The sequence below is a fragment of the Carya illinoinensis genome, chromosome 8 (assembly GCF_018687715.1).
Source record: "Carya illinoinensis cultivar Pawnee chromosome 8, C.illinoinensisPawnee_v1, whole genome shotgun sequence".
In the NCBI taxonomy this organism is placed as follows: Eukaryota; Viridiplantae; Streptophyta; class Magnoliopsida; order Fagales; family Juglandaceae; genus Carya; species Carya illinoinensis.
Window position 1 is genome coordinate 3,323,108 of NC_056759.1, and position 16,121 is coordinate 3,339,228.

General features: G+C 34.5%; 1 protein-coding gene and 1 long non-coding RNA gene across 4 annotated transcripts; one reads left to right on the top strand and one right to left on the bottom strand.

Moving 5' to 3' along the window:
* Positions 1-35: 35 nt before the first annotated feature.
* On the top strand, positions 36-1,177 carry LOC122318928. Its single transcript, XR_006244941.1, has 2 exons — positions 36-109; positions 886-1,177. It is a non-coding gene; the product is annotated as an uncharacterized LOC122318928 (long non-coding RNA).
* Positions 1,178-1,999: 822 nt separating this feature from the next.
* LOC122318929 (pathogenesis-related homeodomain protein-like) lies at positions 2,000-9,903 on the bottom strand. 3 transcript variants are annotated; one of them, XM_043136686.1, is made up of 11 exons: positions 9,572-9,903; positions 7,557-8,104; positions 7,202-7,367; positions 6,531-6,654; positions 6,323-6,426; positions 5,891-6,238; positions 4,811-5,044; positions 4,609-4,698; positions 3,689-3,739; positions 3,107-3,337; positions 2,000-2,436 (listed from the first exon to the last, which is right to left on the bottom strand). In XM_043136686.1, the coding sequence occupies exons 2-11, from the start codon at positions 8,096-8,098 to the stop codon at positions 2,164-2,166; spliced, it is 2,163 nt and encodes a 720-aa protein (XP_042992620.1). In that variant the 5' UTR covers positions 8,099-8,104; positions 9,572-9,903; the 3' UTR covers positions 2,000-2,163. The 3 variants fall into 3 exon arrangements, with proteins under 3 accessions (XP_042992620.1, XP_042992619.1, XP_042992621.1); XM_043136685.1 differs by having other exon boundaries at positions 6,323-6,435; XM_043136687.1 differs by lacking the exon at positions 3,689-3,739 and having other exon boundaries at positions 6,323-6,435.
* Positions 9,904-16,121: the final 6,218 nt, after the last annotated feature.

Genomic DNA, 16,121 nt, shown 5'->3' on the forward strand with positions numbered 1-16,121 from the left:
TATATATATATATATATATATATATATGTTAGTTTAATCTCATTTTATCTGTTTGCTTCAGGAGCTAGAAACAGATCAAGTTATAAAGCAACTAAAGTATGTTCAGATGGTACGTCTTAGCACTTTTTAATTACTTATGTGCTTTAGATCATACTCACCCATGATTAAATCTTTGAGAGTCCATCCACTTATTCATGTTATAACTTAATCCTAACAATGAAACATTGACTATTTTCCTAGGAGTTGGGAAGCAATCACGATTTTTCATGAGTTAATAATATTTAATTTGTTTAGGAATTAAAGATAAGCCAACTTTGTTGAACAAGCAGCATTAGAATGCCCTAACATCTCTCTCTGTCTCTCTCTAACATGGGCAAAGTTAGGAAACGAAAAAAGTCATACCTACTAATCCAGTCTTCAAGTGGCAAAAAGGATCTGACACTGCTAGCAAACATAAACCAGTGACTTACACCACCCAACGCCCCCCCCCCCCCCCCCCCCCCCCCCCTTCCCTCTCCCCAAAAAAAAGTGACAATGAAGTTAATGTATATTGAACTTCAATTTATATGTGCGAGCACTTCTCAAAACTTTAGGAACATTTTGAAGAAAAAGTCTTCAGAAGTAAAAATGCAAGCAACTGCCTAAGAGTTTATTAGTTCAAGTAACTCTAATTCAATTTGTACCGTGCTAAATTACATAGGTTTGGGTTGCACAACCAGATACTTGATGCTGTAAAATGTTTATTTGCTGTGCTTCTGTTTATTTGCGATTCTGGTTATTTGAATTGAATTGAAATTGTTATTTCCGGGTCCTCAATGTTTCATATTATTTTAATTGAATTGAAATGGTTATTTCTGGGTCCTTAATGTTTCGTATTACTTGTAGCTGAGGCCCCAGCTAGCTGCCAAACGTCGAAAATCAGATCATAGAAAAAAAAAAAAGTGATGGCGATGCACAAAATCCTACAGTAGATGAATCAAACACAGATTCCGTAACATGGTGAGAAATGCTTGTTAATTTTGTCTAGAGCGTCCATACAACTTGCCTTGCCTGTCTTGTACATTCAGGTCATAGAAATCCAAAGTTAGTCGAGTATTCTGCATCACAGTTGTTTAGCTCTATAATTGATACAGAAGGATGAACCAGAATATAGATGTTTTGGCCCCTTGCCATCGTTCTTCCTGCTGCTATCTTCATCTACTTTTACCTTTCATGTTAATTTGGCGAATTTATTATTGTTTTCTTTTTGTTTACTAGAAGGAAGTTTTGGAATATTGAACTGGAAAAAAAGTAATAAATTCTAGCATTCGAAAGAATAGTGAACAATAATGAGACTGTTAAACATATTTTGATACATGGCTAGGATTCTTTTCACCTCTCTTTTCCTTCTCTTGGACGTGTGGAAGTATGAGTGGACGGACGTATGAAATTGCATGTAAGATTGGCTTTCGATTAAAAACTTCAGCTTGGCAATGGGTTTAGTTAATTCCCAAAGAGACATTTATTTTCTTAATGAAGTTGTCAACTTTGTTTCGATATTAAAACTCTCATTCTTCGATTATTATGCTTGTAAATTTATTGGCATGGCAAGAGATACCTAAAAGACAGAATCACCGTGGTTTTGTGGACGATCCAGATCCTTGTCATAGCAGCCTCTGGGCTGATACAGATCTTAACATTTATGCATTTCTTCAATATTAGGGAGACGGATATGAGGCTTCTTCGAAATGAAGCTTAGGAATTGTCTGAAACGATGGTTACCACTGTACAAAGATTGTATAAGTACTTCTGCTTAGTTCCTAATGGGGTGGTTATTTTCGATTATAAATTGGGTATAACGACTTCAGCTTCTTAAAACATTCTGGTTTGCATCGAAGGAAACTGTCGTTTCTGAATAAACCTCAAGCAAATTAATGAGATAACAGATGGTAGCATCTTCAATAAAACCATGCCAAGTTGTCGGCTGCATAACCTAGAATAAGCAAAATGACACCACTTGAGATGAGAATACAGTCAAGCATTGAATAGTGACGTTTTTTTTTTAGGTAAATAACGTTTTTTTTTAATAAAAGAAAATCTTATTTTGACCTAGTAACTCCAAAGAGAGCCAACTCTAATCAAATTTCACAAATAAAGAAGACACGGAAAAGCCAACGTATAGGATCAAGCTTTTTCCCTTAGCTCTGCTATGGGAACATAAATCACAGACCGTTGAAACAAATGGGATTTATTTGAATGTTTAGCTTTGTCAATTTTAAATCTTAGCATTTTCTGCTTTATGCTCTCTAATCTACCCATGATTTTGCAAAGTCTTTCCATTTCCATCTCTGCTGCTTGACGTCTGTCTCCAGCCACGACATTGACCCTCTTCCTCTCCCTAGTCCTTGCTTCCAAAAGTTTTTTCAAGCTCACATCTTCGCTGAACTCCACTGTGTCCTGAATGCAACAAATAAAATAATGTCAAAAAAGGTTAGTCGGATCTCGGTTAAAACCAAACTAGTTGTGAGCAACACATCCCTTGATCCCAAAACGTACACTTATGCTCTCTCTATCGCAGTGAGAGAGAGATTAGACCTAGGCTTCGATATGCCTTACTTGACAGACGTGGAGGGCTACTAACAATCTTCTTGATGAACCTAAAAGGTTATGGAGTAGGTAAAGAATACTGCTTTGACATGTCAACAAGCTTTAATAGCTAATATAGACGGGTAAATTTGACAGTGCCTAAAAAGCCTTCACATAATGTACAGCAAATACCTAAAGGGCAGGATAGAAGATCTGTTTATTGGCTGGAAATCGTTGAGGGAAGGGACAGTGCTGGTAAGTGACTTCACTGGAGTTAAAATACGGAATAGGGAAGGTTACCATACTATAAAAAGTTAGATAAATGGAAAAAGTGTAGCATACAAAGGGCTTCTGACCAAGTTCAGAACTCCCTCCATGGAAGTATTGTATATAGTAATTATTTTGAGTAGATACACTAGAAAATATGCAATTTCCCAGAAATGCAAACGTTATCAGAGCTGCTCCTAATCTTCAGTATGATAGAGAATCAAGCAGAAAAACAAAAAGGCAAAGAAATAAAAAAAACCTTAGCCACGGGTACCTTTTTGCTGTTAGAAGGTGCCATGAGTGAAGATCTTTTATGTTGTTTTTTCTTTAAAACACTGCCTACTGACTTCGGATGCCTTTTCTGGAAAACCCTTTTAACATTTCTTGTGGGATGGACCATAATCTCTGCAGAGGTACCCTTTGATGCCACAACATCGGCAGCCTTTTTCTTCACATTTTCTAATCTGGGATCCTTAAAATTATGAAGTTGCTTCCCTATCTCTACCTGTTGCAGGAAAGAATCAATCGATGTTAGATAAAAGGGCATACACTCAATGAATCATATAAATTCTTTTAAGAAAAAAAAATATTATTTTTAACTCCATAATCAACATCTTGAAGATAGAACATAGTGGACGAATTTCTTGAAGAACTTATCTTCAACTTCATCAGCACTGAATGTATGATAGTACTCGGACAAGAAGGAAGCTCATATAACATCAAAAGGCTAAACAGGGGGTAAGACGTGTGAGAAATGGATGACAGTCCAAGGCGGATGGTGCTGAGTAACATATGAACAAAGGGAATAAGAGAATCGAATGTTGGCATTTGGAAACTAGATGGAGTGTCAACTCACCTTTCTGGATTTAAGCGCTAAGTAACGTGCATTTTTGAACCATTTGCTAACCTGAAAGGATTGTGTGTTGTGTTATAACTGCACTGGGGTGGGAAAAAAAGAAAAAAAGAAAAAATCTTCAAGCTATAAAATAATAGCTTCCACCAGTTATGTTTGCTATTCCCCAGTCATTATGGGCCTCACATTTGACGGAGAATATCCAATTCATCAGGCATCGAATCACTGTAGATGCATCTTTATGAAGCCCCTTATGCTACGCTGATAATGCATTAAAATGAAAAACAGGCAGTATAAAGCTTGTCTTACAATATATAGAGTACCACTTAGACGGCATGTGGAATCAGGTTTGCGATCTAATGATTCTGATATTGTGCATAAATTGTATCATTTCGCCTGCAACCTCTTTTCAACTGCATACTTTATAGATGATTTTCTCCTTTTTCCTTCTAAATAGGCAGATCTCTTGTATGCAAATTCTATGCTTGGGTAACGCCTTTAGCACCATTTTATGAACTCTATATACTCATTTTTTTATGGGTAAAAATAACTTTATTAATACAAATGAAGTAGGCCTTGCCCATATAAACAGGGAGTATACAAAAATAAAACACCTAAATACATTCTAGGAACCTGAACTCTTGATACTCATCAAACTTTTTTTTTTGATGAATAAATAAGGTATATTGATCAAAAAATGGCAACGTCAGTACACAACTCTAATGCCCTAACTATGATATTCATCAAACAATAACTTCTATCTTTTGAATATCTGTAACCCATTGATTTTGGTGAAGCATCCAATTTTCCCGTGCACCAAATTTAATGGTGGTTTCCATTACCATTTTCCAGAGTCCTTCCAGGATTAAAATCAATCCAAAAGCTTTACTTAAAAAAATAAACCTGAAAGCTTAAATAATTACCTTCTCCGGATCAAGGCCCAACTCCTTTGAAAGGTTCTCCTTGACAGCTCTAGAGGGAAGTTCATTCTCATAAAACGCTTCGCGAAGCTTCTGGTATGGTGCATGAGAATCAAAAGGACACATTTCTTGCAGTAAATATCAGATTAAAATAATGCTTGATTGGGAAGCTGTGTGAAAAAACAGAAGGGAGAACTTCAACAACCTCAACTGCAATGCGAGACATTCTCAAAAATGGCCTTCTAGTTGGCGTTTCTAGGAGGGATTTCTTTTTCAATTCTTTGGTGTCAGAATCTGGACACTTCTTCTCACTTTCATATAGTGTCATTAGGGTGCTGGCTGCAACAGACTCCTTCTCTCTCCGCTTTCTTTTCGCAGGACCCCAGTCTTCATCCTCACTCACTTGTTCATAAGCCAGAGGATCCTTTCCAAACATTTCCTATTAGGGTAAAATATAATCACATAAAGTCATATAATGATAATCTGTATAAAAATTCTGCTCCACTAACTTGAGTAAAAACTGTATGCCACAATTTTCCACAAGACCGAAATTTACTATACTATCTAAATTGAATGATTGCTTTATTAGGAGAAATGTAAATGCAATGGCTACTTATGTGGGTTAGGTATACACATTATAGGCATCAAGCCAAGGAAAGAAGTCTCTGAACTTAAGCCTCCAACCAGAAAAGTGTTATCGCAATTCACTATTACCCTAACAAACTCTTGTATACATCCTGTGTACTTGACTATGCCTTTTGTGTTTCTTATTAATAAAATTTCCCGTTACTTAAAAAAAACCTATTACCCTGGAAAACTGCTTTGGCATTCCTTATCAGGCAATCCAAAATATAGTGAAATATCCATCCCACCCAATTTGTTGATCCTAAAATTTTTTCATTATAGCTTTCATTTACCTTTTTTATGGTAATCAAATGAAGGATATACAGTTTTCAGTCAAAAGGAGGCTACACAAACCTAAGAATACTTTCTTAAGCTTTAATGTCTGGTAATCAAGTGTAAGTAATCACAAGCAACTCATGTAGAACTACTATCTAATACCACACTCCAGGCAGACAACATGCCTCCTTCACAGTTGATCAGATAACACACAATCAAGCTAACACCACAGGTCATAACTGTGGCTTCAGAAAGAAAATATGTGCCGTCTTGATTTTCTTACCTGGCCTACTCATCGAAAAATAAATAATTCTTCCCTTTTCTTCTTCTCCCTTCTAGGGGGAAAGAATAACTACGGAGGATATAAGAATTTTGTGATACTCACATCATATAACTTCTTATAGTCAACAGCTCTTCGTTGCCTAGGGCCACATATAATTTCCCCATCTGTGGATTCTTCAGAATCTAAACTGGCATTAGCAAAATGGTTTCCACACCCCATGCCTTCCTTTCCAGAAAAAAGTTCACCATCTAAAGACCAACTCAGGCTAGTAGAAATGCTAATGTCATCAGACACATTGTCATCAGTTTCTGCCCCACTGATCATAGAACTGTTTTCCCTCCTGTCTGGATTATAATCATCATCATCAGAATCATCTGAAGGCCATTCTTCCTCTGGATCTAATATTGCATTCCCACCATCCGGAAAAGCAGCGGCTTCTTTGAAAACATCCTATTCCACGTAGGAGTAACTTCATTAATCTACTCAAATCAGCCCAAAAACAGAAATAGATATTCAGATTTTCAAGTATCTAACCTGCCAGTCACTATCCATGGAGAAGTGGGTCCCAAGATGGGCATTCATTGCTTCTAAAATTTCCATCTTACACTCGCAAAATTTGCAAAACCAGCCTTGATCCCCTGGAGGAACTGTAGATGATCAATTATGCTACAAATCAGTTTCTTAAAGAAGCCATCTGATCCATCAGCCGCTAAACATTCATGCGAAAGAAGTGAGAACATACTATTGTCGCTGTCCAATGGAGGGTCTAGGCATTTTTGGTGGAAAGCACAGTTACATGTCCCGTCACATAGTATAATATCATTATCTGGGAAAGTTTCACGTAACTTGCACTTTGCACAGAATATCTACACAACAAAATAACAGAAACATAAATATACAAGTCATAACAAGATGTAATCATTCACAAAAAAATGGGTAACTAGATGTAATCTGAAAGCTATTAGCCAGGGTCTTCCTAGCTGTATACAACACTAACAGGCTGAATGAAAAACCTAGTTGGTAATTCCAAGTGGTTCAAAACCCATATCTAATTGTACTATTGTCTAACCTACCCAGTGAAAGGAAAGGACAAGATTACTATAAGCTGGGATCTATATATTTTTCAAGTATCAGGATCTAACCAAGCTTTGAGAAAACCATTGGCTCATTTACTTCAAGATTGCTGTCCAAAATCTCAAACCTTATAAAAAAAAAAAAAAAGTTTGTTGGCTGCTCAGATCAAGAGAGCATGCTCATTCTAAAGCATAATCATATGAATTTAAGAAACCCCAAACAGCCCCTTTCAGTACCCAACTCTGAACGCAAAGAACAAAAGGCTTCTTAATTTTTTAGTTATGTTTTTTTAAATATATATTTTACTAATATTTAGTAGACGGTGGTGATGTGTAATACATGTTCATGGTGTACGGATCCATCCGGAGCAATGACAGAGTCTTCGATGCATCCTTCTGAACTAAGTGAATCCAAATGGTGAATTGCATCACGTATTCCAAGCTTACACTTCAATATCTGTTTCTTGGCCCGTTGTAGTTCCTTTTCTGGCTTAATCTTTTCCCGACTGAAATAAACATTAAGAAAACAAAAGGGATAAACAAACTGTAAAATCTCATAATTAACTTGTGATCTTTACTTTTTTCTTGCGGAGAAGGGGGTGTTCATGCAACAGCAGTTATTATGGACATAATCATGTAACTGATTTAAGAATAAATGAGCAAGTACGGGAGGATATATGATAAGGCTTTAATACCTCTGACCTTTCCAACCTTCTCCAGAGTAAGCATCAATAAGGTTCTGCTCCAGCTTCATTTTAATCATAAGATACCTTGTTCTCCTCTGCAAACGGGATGCTTCATCAAGCTCCAGAGCATCCTTTTGCCTTCGCTTCTTCTTCCTCTTCTTCAGATTTGTATTTTTGACCTCCCCATCAACATTTGTTCCATTTCCCTTGGAGCTATTAGGCGAGGCCTTACCTTGAAGCCCCGACGGAGACGTCTTCCTTGAAGATTTTGTATCAATTGCTTTATTTAGAATTTTCCTGCTGACAAATTTTCTACTTTTGGAGTCCTTCCTGGGCTCCCTGCTTGCAGGATCAGTAACTGGCCTTTTTGAAATCATTGAACCAATTGTCTTTACATGAGATTTTGATTTTGGGTTGAGTTTCTTGCAACAGGATATATTCCTACCCTTTTTTGACTTCAATGATGTAATCAACTTCGACCCAGATTCTGCCTTCGAATAGCAAGATTTTCCAGATTCTTGGTACATTATTTTCTTTCCAGTATCACGCATATTGATCTGCATTGTATGAGCACCAAAATTTGTTTTTGATAAGTAAATGAACACAGGAAGCTTAAGCCTAAAGGTACAACAACCTCAAGAGTATCCGCCAAAATGAATGTACAGTCTAGATAAGACTTCACTGCATAAACGTGGGCATAGTAATTGTACAGAAAAGAAGCTCATGGATACCAGATTACGGTAGAAATTCCAAAACTTATTCTTCTACTCCTGACTACGGGTATCACGACACTACCTAATGCTCTCAAACATAATTTCCTGTAAGTTAAAATTCCTCTAAGCACTAAGAAATGTAGTGGAATAGGCTGCATTTTCATCCAGAAAATAAAGTCAAGTGCCTGTCGGCATTTTTCAAATTAACATTAAATAAATAACTTATATCGCAATGCGGTTCCATCTAGCATGCCATTGAGGTCTAAGGATATTAAGGCTCAAAGGTGAGCAGTAGAACCACCTCCATCCATAACAGAAAGTAGATACCCATGATAGATGTAGTAGTCTTAAATAGCTAAACAACCCATATAACACATCAAATATATATATATATTTGAACATATAAGAAGGCACAAGGAAGAAATTATCTTATTCCTTACATTCTGTACATTTTTCAGATGGTTACAATAGAAGTTCGTGGATAAGACACAGATGTGGAAGTATTTTGCCTCTGGGGCTCTCATTTTGAGGCCAAAACTTTATATTATAATAAATTAGAGAAGCAAACCATTCGGCATACTACCAAACCAAAAGCCGAACAGAGTCCAAGGTAAAGCCTTGAACACATTCAAAGTAAACTCTGATGAAGAACTTAGTGATTGATCCTATAGTTCTTGATTGCCAAAGGTCCCTAGTTTGTGAGGACCTGAAATATCTTTTTAGTAAGCATCAAGGTACTCTTACCTGTTTTTTCAAGGACCACGTTTGCTAATGTATGAAAGAAAAAGCTTCCAAAGATCTCATAGAACAGTGCTTGACAAGAACTTGTCTTCCTCAAAATACAAAGAGCATTTTTCTCAGAGCTAACATAAGACGAAGCAAAAATAAATAAATATATAAAAAGAAGAGCTCGCCCTAAGAGCCCCAACCAACGAATCAACTGAAGTCAACACCCACCCGGAACTTAAAATCGTATTATTTTCCAAGAAAGACAGACAGTGGTCATTATAACATTATTCAATTATTACAATGAGATCGGGAGAGGAAAGAGCTTGATAGTCATGGGTGCTATTCACCCATGATCTCAGAAAAGCAAATAAACCGCTGCCAAAATCCATGATAGAGAAACGCACGACCAACAAAGAGACAACTCATTAAATAGCCAAAAGGCAATTGGGCCAAAAGTACTAAGAGAACTAGACAAAGGAATGAATTCACACGTAAAAGACAGTGAACAGTAAGATGGAACGAACAAAACATGGAAGCAGATGAGGTAAACTGATTGCTTTCGACGAAAAGTAAAAACCTAACCTGAGAGATAAGAAATTTGTTGAGGAAGATTACAGCTTGAAGAGCTCAAATGCCACCATTCATATACGTATTTGAGTGAACGAGAGAGAGATCATGAAATTGAACAAGAGGCTTTGATTATTGATTTGGTTTAAACTGAAGAATTTGAATATATTTTGGGTTTTGGGCTTCGAGTGAAGCTTTCGTCGAAGGCCGTCGCCGGTTCGGTAGGTCATCCCGAAGCATCACCAACGGTCAGACCTCCCTCTTTATTCGCTGTCCTTTTTTTTCACCTTTTTCTTTGACGCCAGAGGATCCACTTGCTTCAACGTCTGCCAAAATTGAAGGGCATATTAGATTGTGCGAGGAATGATAAATGATGGTTAGAGTCATCTAAATATTGTATAATTATTTTAATCAAAGTAAATAAATATAACATTTATATAAAAATAAATTAAAATAACTGTACGATATTTGAATATTCTACAACTGTATATAATATTACTCGTGAAAAATATACATGTTAATTAATATATGCAATATTTATTATAAGAAATGATATAGGCAAATCTTAAATGTGCAAATATTTTATAAAAAAAAAAAAAAAAGTGGATTACATTATTAGAAAGTGTGATTTTTTTTATGGGATTCACATTTTTACAAAATATTTTTATATTTAAAAGTTGTACTTAACATTACTCATTTATTATTTATGAAAAAATATAATTACAAGCACAATTATGTATTAATCTGTACATTAATTTAATGTGATTTGTTAAAAAGTAGATTTTATTGAAAACAATGTTAATTTAAAATTTAAGTATGAATAAATCAGTATTGGTACACAAATTAATGGGTGACTGTACTTATATATAGTAAAACTCATTATTTATTGCTTAACTATGGAAATATTAGGTGCACAAGTTAACGATAAAAATTATTTTCAAGTCTACATGTAAAATATATCAAATAAAGTATTTATATAATATAATTTGATTTAATAAATAAATTTTAAATTTTATAAATTAAATTTGTATTATAAATGATGTACTTTATACACCAATTTAAAAATATAATAACTCTAAATTAATACGCTTGTCTTCCAAATAATTTTTTCAAGCCAAAGCTTCGATTTATTGACACTCCTGTAATATTTGCAGTAACAAGAAAAAGATGATATGGGTAGAGTAAATACTCGGCACCTTAGGGTTGGTTTAGAGATTAAAATAAAATAAGAATTTTGTAAATAGTAATAAAATAATTTTTAAATAGTAGTGAGATAGTTTGAATTGAATATTTTTAAAATTTTGAGAAATAAGATAGTAAACGTTAAATAAAAAAAATTATAAAGTTAAAATATTGTTAGAATATAGTTTTACAATATTATTTTTGTTTTGATATTTAAAAAAGTTGTATTTATTTTTTATTTAAAAGTTTGAAAAAATTATAATGATTAATTTAAAAATAAGATATGATAAGATAAAATGAGATCAGACGAGAATTTGTATCTCATATGAGGCTCCAAACATGCCTATTTTTATTGTAACAAAATAATAAACTTTTAACTCTTTTTAAATTTCATTCCATTGTCTCTTTTTATTTGAAACTCCCAATTTTCTTTAAATCTTTGGCACACCCTTGGTTATGGCTTCCAATGAGTTGAGTAGCTCTATAACATATATATATATATATATATATATATATATATATATATATATATATATATATATATATATATATATATATATATCAATTTGTACTCTATACTCTTTTGTTTTATTTATTTATTTTACATAGAATAATAATCTTCAAATTCTTTTTCTTTATAATTATTAAAAATAAAATAAAATAATTTTAAGATCGTTTAAAAATCAAGAAATTTATGTTTAGTTACTTTTGTATATTCTTTTACACACTCTAATAATGTAATTAATTGTGTATTAAAAATAAATTGACGCAACTAATCACATCAATAAAGTATCTAAAAAATACGTAAAAATGATTATATGTAATATTACTCGAAATTAAAAGTGACTTTATAAATATAGAGATCTTTAGAAACCTCTATTCATATATAGAAATAATAACTGAAATATAGGGTTGGCTTGTTAACAAAAATTAAACTATTTCATTTCATTTTATATAATTATTATAATTTTTTTAAATTTTTATATAAAATATAATAAATAATTTAATTTTTTAAATTTTAAAATTAAATTAGTATTAAAATATTATATTTTAATAATATTATATTTAATTTTTAATAAAAAATTTAATTTATCTTATTTTATCTCATCTATACCTATATCTATATTGTGCAACAGGATAATCAAATTAAAACTCTTATAATTATATTATTGTTATAAAACTATCGAAATGAGAGAGAGAGAGAGAGATAGAACTCAGAGAAGTTATGAAACTTATGAATTTCTTAAAGAATTCAACGATATATATAGACGTACAAAGGGAACTATGCAAGTTACTATGCAGTACTATGCTGGCACTGTGCATATTTACTATGCAGTACTATGCTGGCACTATGCACTGTGCGATGTCGGCCATTTACTATGCCGGTTACTATGCAGTACTATGCTGGCACTATGCGCACTGTGCGATGTCGGCCATTTACTATGCCAGTTACTATGCAGTACTATGCTGGCACTATGTACACTGTGCGATGTCGGCCATTTACTATGCCAGTTACTATGCAGTACTATGTTGGCACTATACACTGTGCATTTGACGGCTAGCTCAAGGTGGTCATACAATTTTACAATGTTATTTTACAACACTCCCCCTTTGGATGACCACATATAATGAATATGCCTCGTTAAAACCTTGCCAAGGAAAAACCCTGTGGGAAAAAACCAATGGCGAAGGAAAAAGAGTACAATATTCATGTGTACCGTAAAATGCTTTAAGATTGCCTCATTAAAACCTTGCGAAGGAAAACCCAGTGGAATAAAACCTTAGCGAAGGAAAAAGAGTACAATCAGCATAAGTTTTCAAGACGTTACTCCCCCTGAAAAGTGCATGATAAAAGGTCTTCAAGTCTCCGCATTCCAATGTTCTGCACAATCTTCTTAAATGTTGCAGTTGGTAATGCTTTTGTGAATAAATCTGCCAGATTATCACTTGATCGTATCTGCTTGACTTTAATTTCACCTTTTTCTTGAAGTTCATGAGTATAAAAGAATTTAGGTGAAATATGTTTGGTTCTATCACCTTTGATATATCCTCCTCTAATTTGAGCAATACAAGCAGCATTATCTTCGTATAAGGTTGTTGGACTATCATTAATCACTGGAAGACCACACTTTTCTTGAATATGTTGGATCATTGATCTTAGCCAAATGCATTCTCGACTTGTTTCATGAATTGCAATGATCTCTGAGTGATTTGAAGATGTAGCAGATAGTGTTTGTTTGACAGATCTCCATGATATAGCAGAATTTCCATAAGTAAATACATATCCAGTCTGAGATCTACTTCTGTGTGGATCTGAAAGATAACCTGCATCTGCATATCCAACTAATTGTGGACTTGAACCATATTGATAAAATAATCCCATATCAACCGTACCTCGAAGGTATCGAAGGATATGTTTAATGCCATTCCAATGTCTTCGAGTTGGTGCGGAACTATATCTTGCAAGTAAATTAACTGAAAATGCAATATCAGGCCGAGTGCAATTTGCAAGATACATCAGGGCTCCAATTGCACTGAGATAAGGTATTTCAGAACCAAGAATTTCTTCATTGTCTTCACAAGGACGAAATGGATCCTTCTGCACATCAAGTGATCGAACAACCATTGGAGTACTCAGGGGATGAGCTTTGTCCATGTAAAAGTGTTTCAAGACTTTCTCTGTATAATTTGATTGATGAATGAGAATTCCATTTGGCAAATGCTCGAGCTGCAGGCCGAGACAAAATTTCGTTTTTCCAAGATCTTTCATTTCAAATTCATTCTTTAAATATGTAGCAGTTCTTCTGATCTCTTCAGGAGTTCCAACAAGATTTAGATCATCAACATAAACCGCAATAATAACAAATCCGGAGTCTGATTTCTTAATAAAAACACATGGGCATATTGGATTATTCTCAAATCCTTCTTTCAATAGATATTCGCTAAGGCGTTTATACCACATGCATCCGGATTGTTTTAACCCATATAAAGATCTTTGAAGCTTAATAGAATACATACTTCTGGATGTACTAAGATTAGAAGCTTCAGGCATTTTATATCCTTCAGGGATTTTCATATATATGTCATGATTTAATGATCCATATAAATATGCGGTGACCACATCCATCAACTGCATATCCAATCTTTTTATAACTGCCAAACTAATCAAATATCTGAATGTGATTGCATCCATAACAGGAGAGTATGTTTCCTCATAATCAATCCCCGGTTTCTGCAGGAAACCTTGTGCAACAAGTCGTGCTTTATATCGCACAATTTCATTACTTTCATTACGTTTACGTATAAATACCCATTTATATCCAACGGGTATTACACCCTTTGGTGTTTGTATAATTGGTCCAAAGACCTCTCGCTTTGCTAGCGAGTTTAATTCAGCTTCAATAGCTGATTTCCATTTTGGCCAGTCATCTCTACGTCGACATTCTTCGACAGTTCTTGGCTCAATTTCTTCATTACTTCTGGTAATGTCAAGAGCCATTTTATATGAGAATATGTTGTCGACAACAGTTTTATTTCTATTCAAAATTTCTCCTGTATTCATGAAATGTATCGAGATCTCGTTATTTCCAGGTACCTGTCCCTCTTCAAGGGAAGACATTTCATGAAATACCTCTTCAGGAGGTTCTTTCTCAGGAGATTTTCTCTCTTCATGAGCATCAATTACTCTTATGGCCTGTGTTGGTATGGACTCTTCAGGAGTACCAAATTCATTTTGTATTTTCCTCTTTCGAGGAATTTTGTCCTTAGCACCAATAGGCCGTCCACGCTTCAGGCGTATCTTAGACTCGCCTATTGCTATTTTGGCAACTTGTCCTTCAGGGACTGCAATCCTTGCTGGAACATTAACAGTAGGAATATATGATTTTACCACACCTTTAGTGTCAGTAAATACATCCGGTAATTGGTTTGCAACACTTTGCAAATGAATAATCTTTTGAACCTCTAGATTACATTCTTTTGTACGAGGATCAAATTGGGAAAGAGCTTTATTTTCCCAAGTAATTTCTTGTCGTGCTTCAGGCACCGACTTCTCATTACACAATGTTTGTCGTGCTTCAGGCACCGACTTCTCATTACCCATTGTTGGAAAAATGGATTCGTCAAAATGACAATCCTCAAAACGTGCCTTAAACATATCCCCTGTAAGAGGCTCAAGGTATCTAATAATAGATGGAGAATCAAACCCAACATATATCCCAAGTCTACGTTGAGGGCCCATCTTTGTACGTTGTGGAGGTGCAATTGGAACATATATAGTACATCCAAAAGTACGAAAATGAGAAATATTTAGTTGCTGACCAAATGCAAGCTGTAATGGTGAATATTTGTGATATGCTGATGGTCTAACTCGAATTAATGATGCTGCATGAATTATAACATGTCCCTAAGCAGAAATAGGAAGATTTGATTTCATGAGTAAAGGTCTAGCGATTAGCTGAAGCCTTTTAATCAATGATTCAGCTAAACCATTTTGAGTATGTGTGTGGGCAACTGGATGTTCAACATCTATTCCTATTGACATGCAATAATTATCAAAAGCTTAAGATGTAAATTCTCCTGCATTATCCAATCGAATAGTTTTAATTATATAGTCAGGGAATTGTGCTCGTAGCTTAATTATTTGTGCAAGAAGTTTAGCAAATGCAACATTTCTAGTGGAAAGTAAACAAACATGTGACCATCGACTTGATGCATCAATTAAAACCATAAAATATCTGAACGGTCCACTTGATGGTTGAATAGGCCCACATATATCTCCATGAATCCTTTGTAAAAACGATGGAGATTCAAAACCAACCTTTGAGATAGATGGTTTGATAATCAATTTACCTTGAGAACATGCAGAGCATGGATATTCATTGGGTAAGATAATCTTCTGATTCTTTAGGGGATGCCCATACGAATTATCAATTATTCGTCTCATCATTATTGATCCCGGATGTCCAAGGCGATCATGCCAAGTCATAAATATTTTGGGATCAATGCACTTCTGGTGCATTACAACATGTGATTCAATTGTTCTCATTTTTGTATAATACAATCCAGATGAGAGGACAGACAGTTTTTCTAATACGAGCTTCTGGCTCGAAATTATTTTAGTAATGAGAAGATGCTCTTTATCGTCTTCGTTAATGGTTTCAATATGACAACCATTACGACGTATATCTTTAAAACTTAATAAATTTCTTCTGGATTGTGAAGAAAATAGAGCATCATCAATGCAAAATTTGGTGCCATTAGGCAACACAATATAAGCTCTTCCGGAGCCTTCAATTAGATTCGATGAACCGGAGATGGTATGAACATAGGCTTTACTCAATGTTAGATTTTGAAAATATTTTTTATCCTTAAGAATTGTGTG

Excerpts from the sequence above, each read along its gene's own strand:
- LOC122318929 (XM_043136685.1), bottom strand. The coding sequence starts at position 8,098 with ATGCGTGATACTGGAAAGAAAATAATGTACCAAGAATCTGGAAAATCT. Across the intron at positions 5,045-5,890 it reads ACTATAAGAAGTTATATGAT|GAAATGTTTGGAAAGGATCC; the intron begins GTGAGTATCACA and ends TTACCCTAATAG. Across the intron at positions 3,740-4,608 it reads TGGGCCTTGATCCGGAGAAG|GTTAGCAAATGGTTCAAAAA; the intron begins GTAATTATTTAA and ends CAATCCTTTCAG.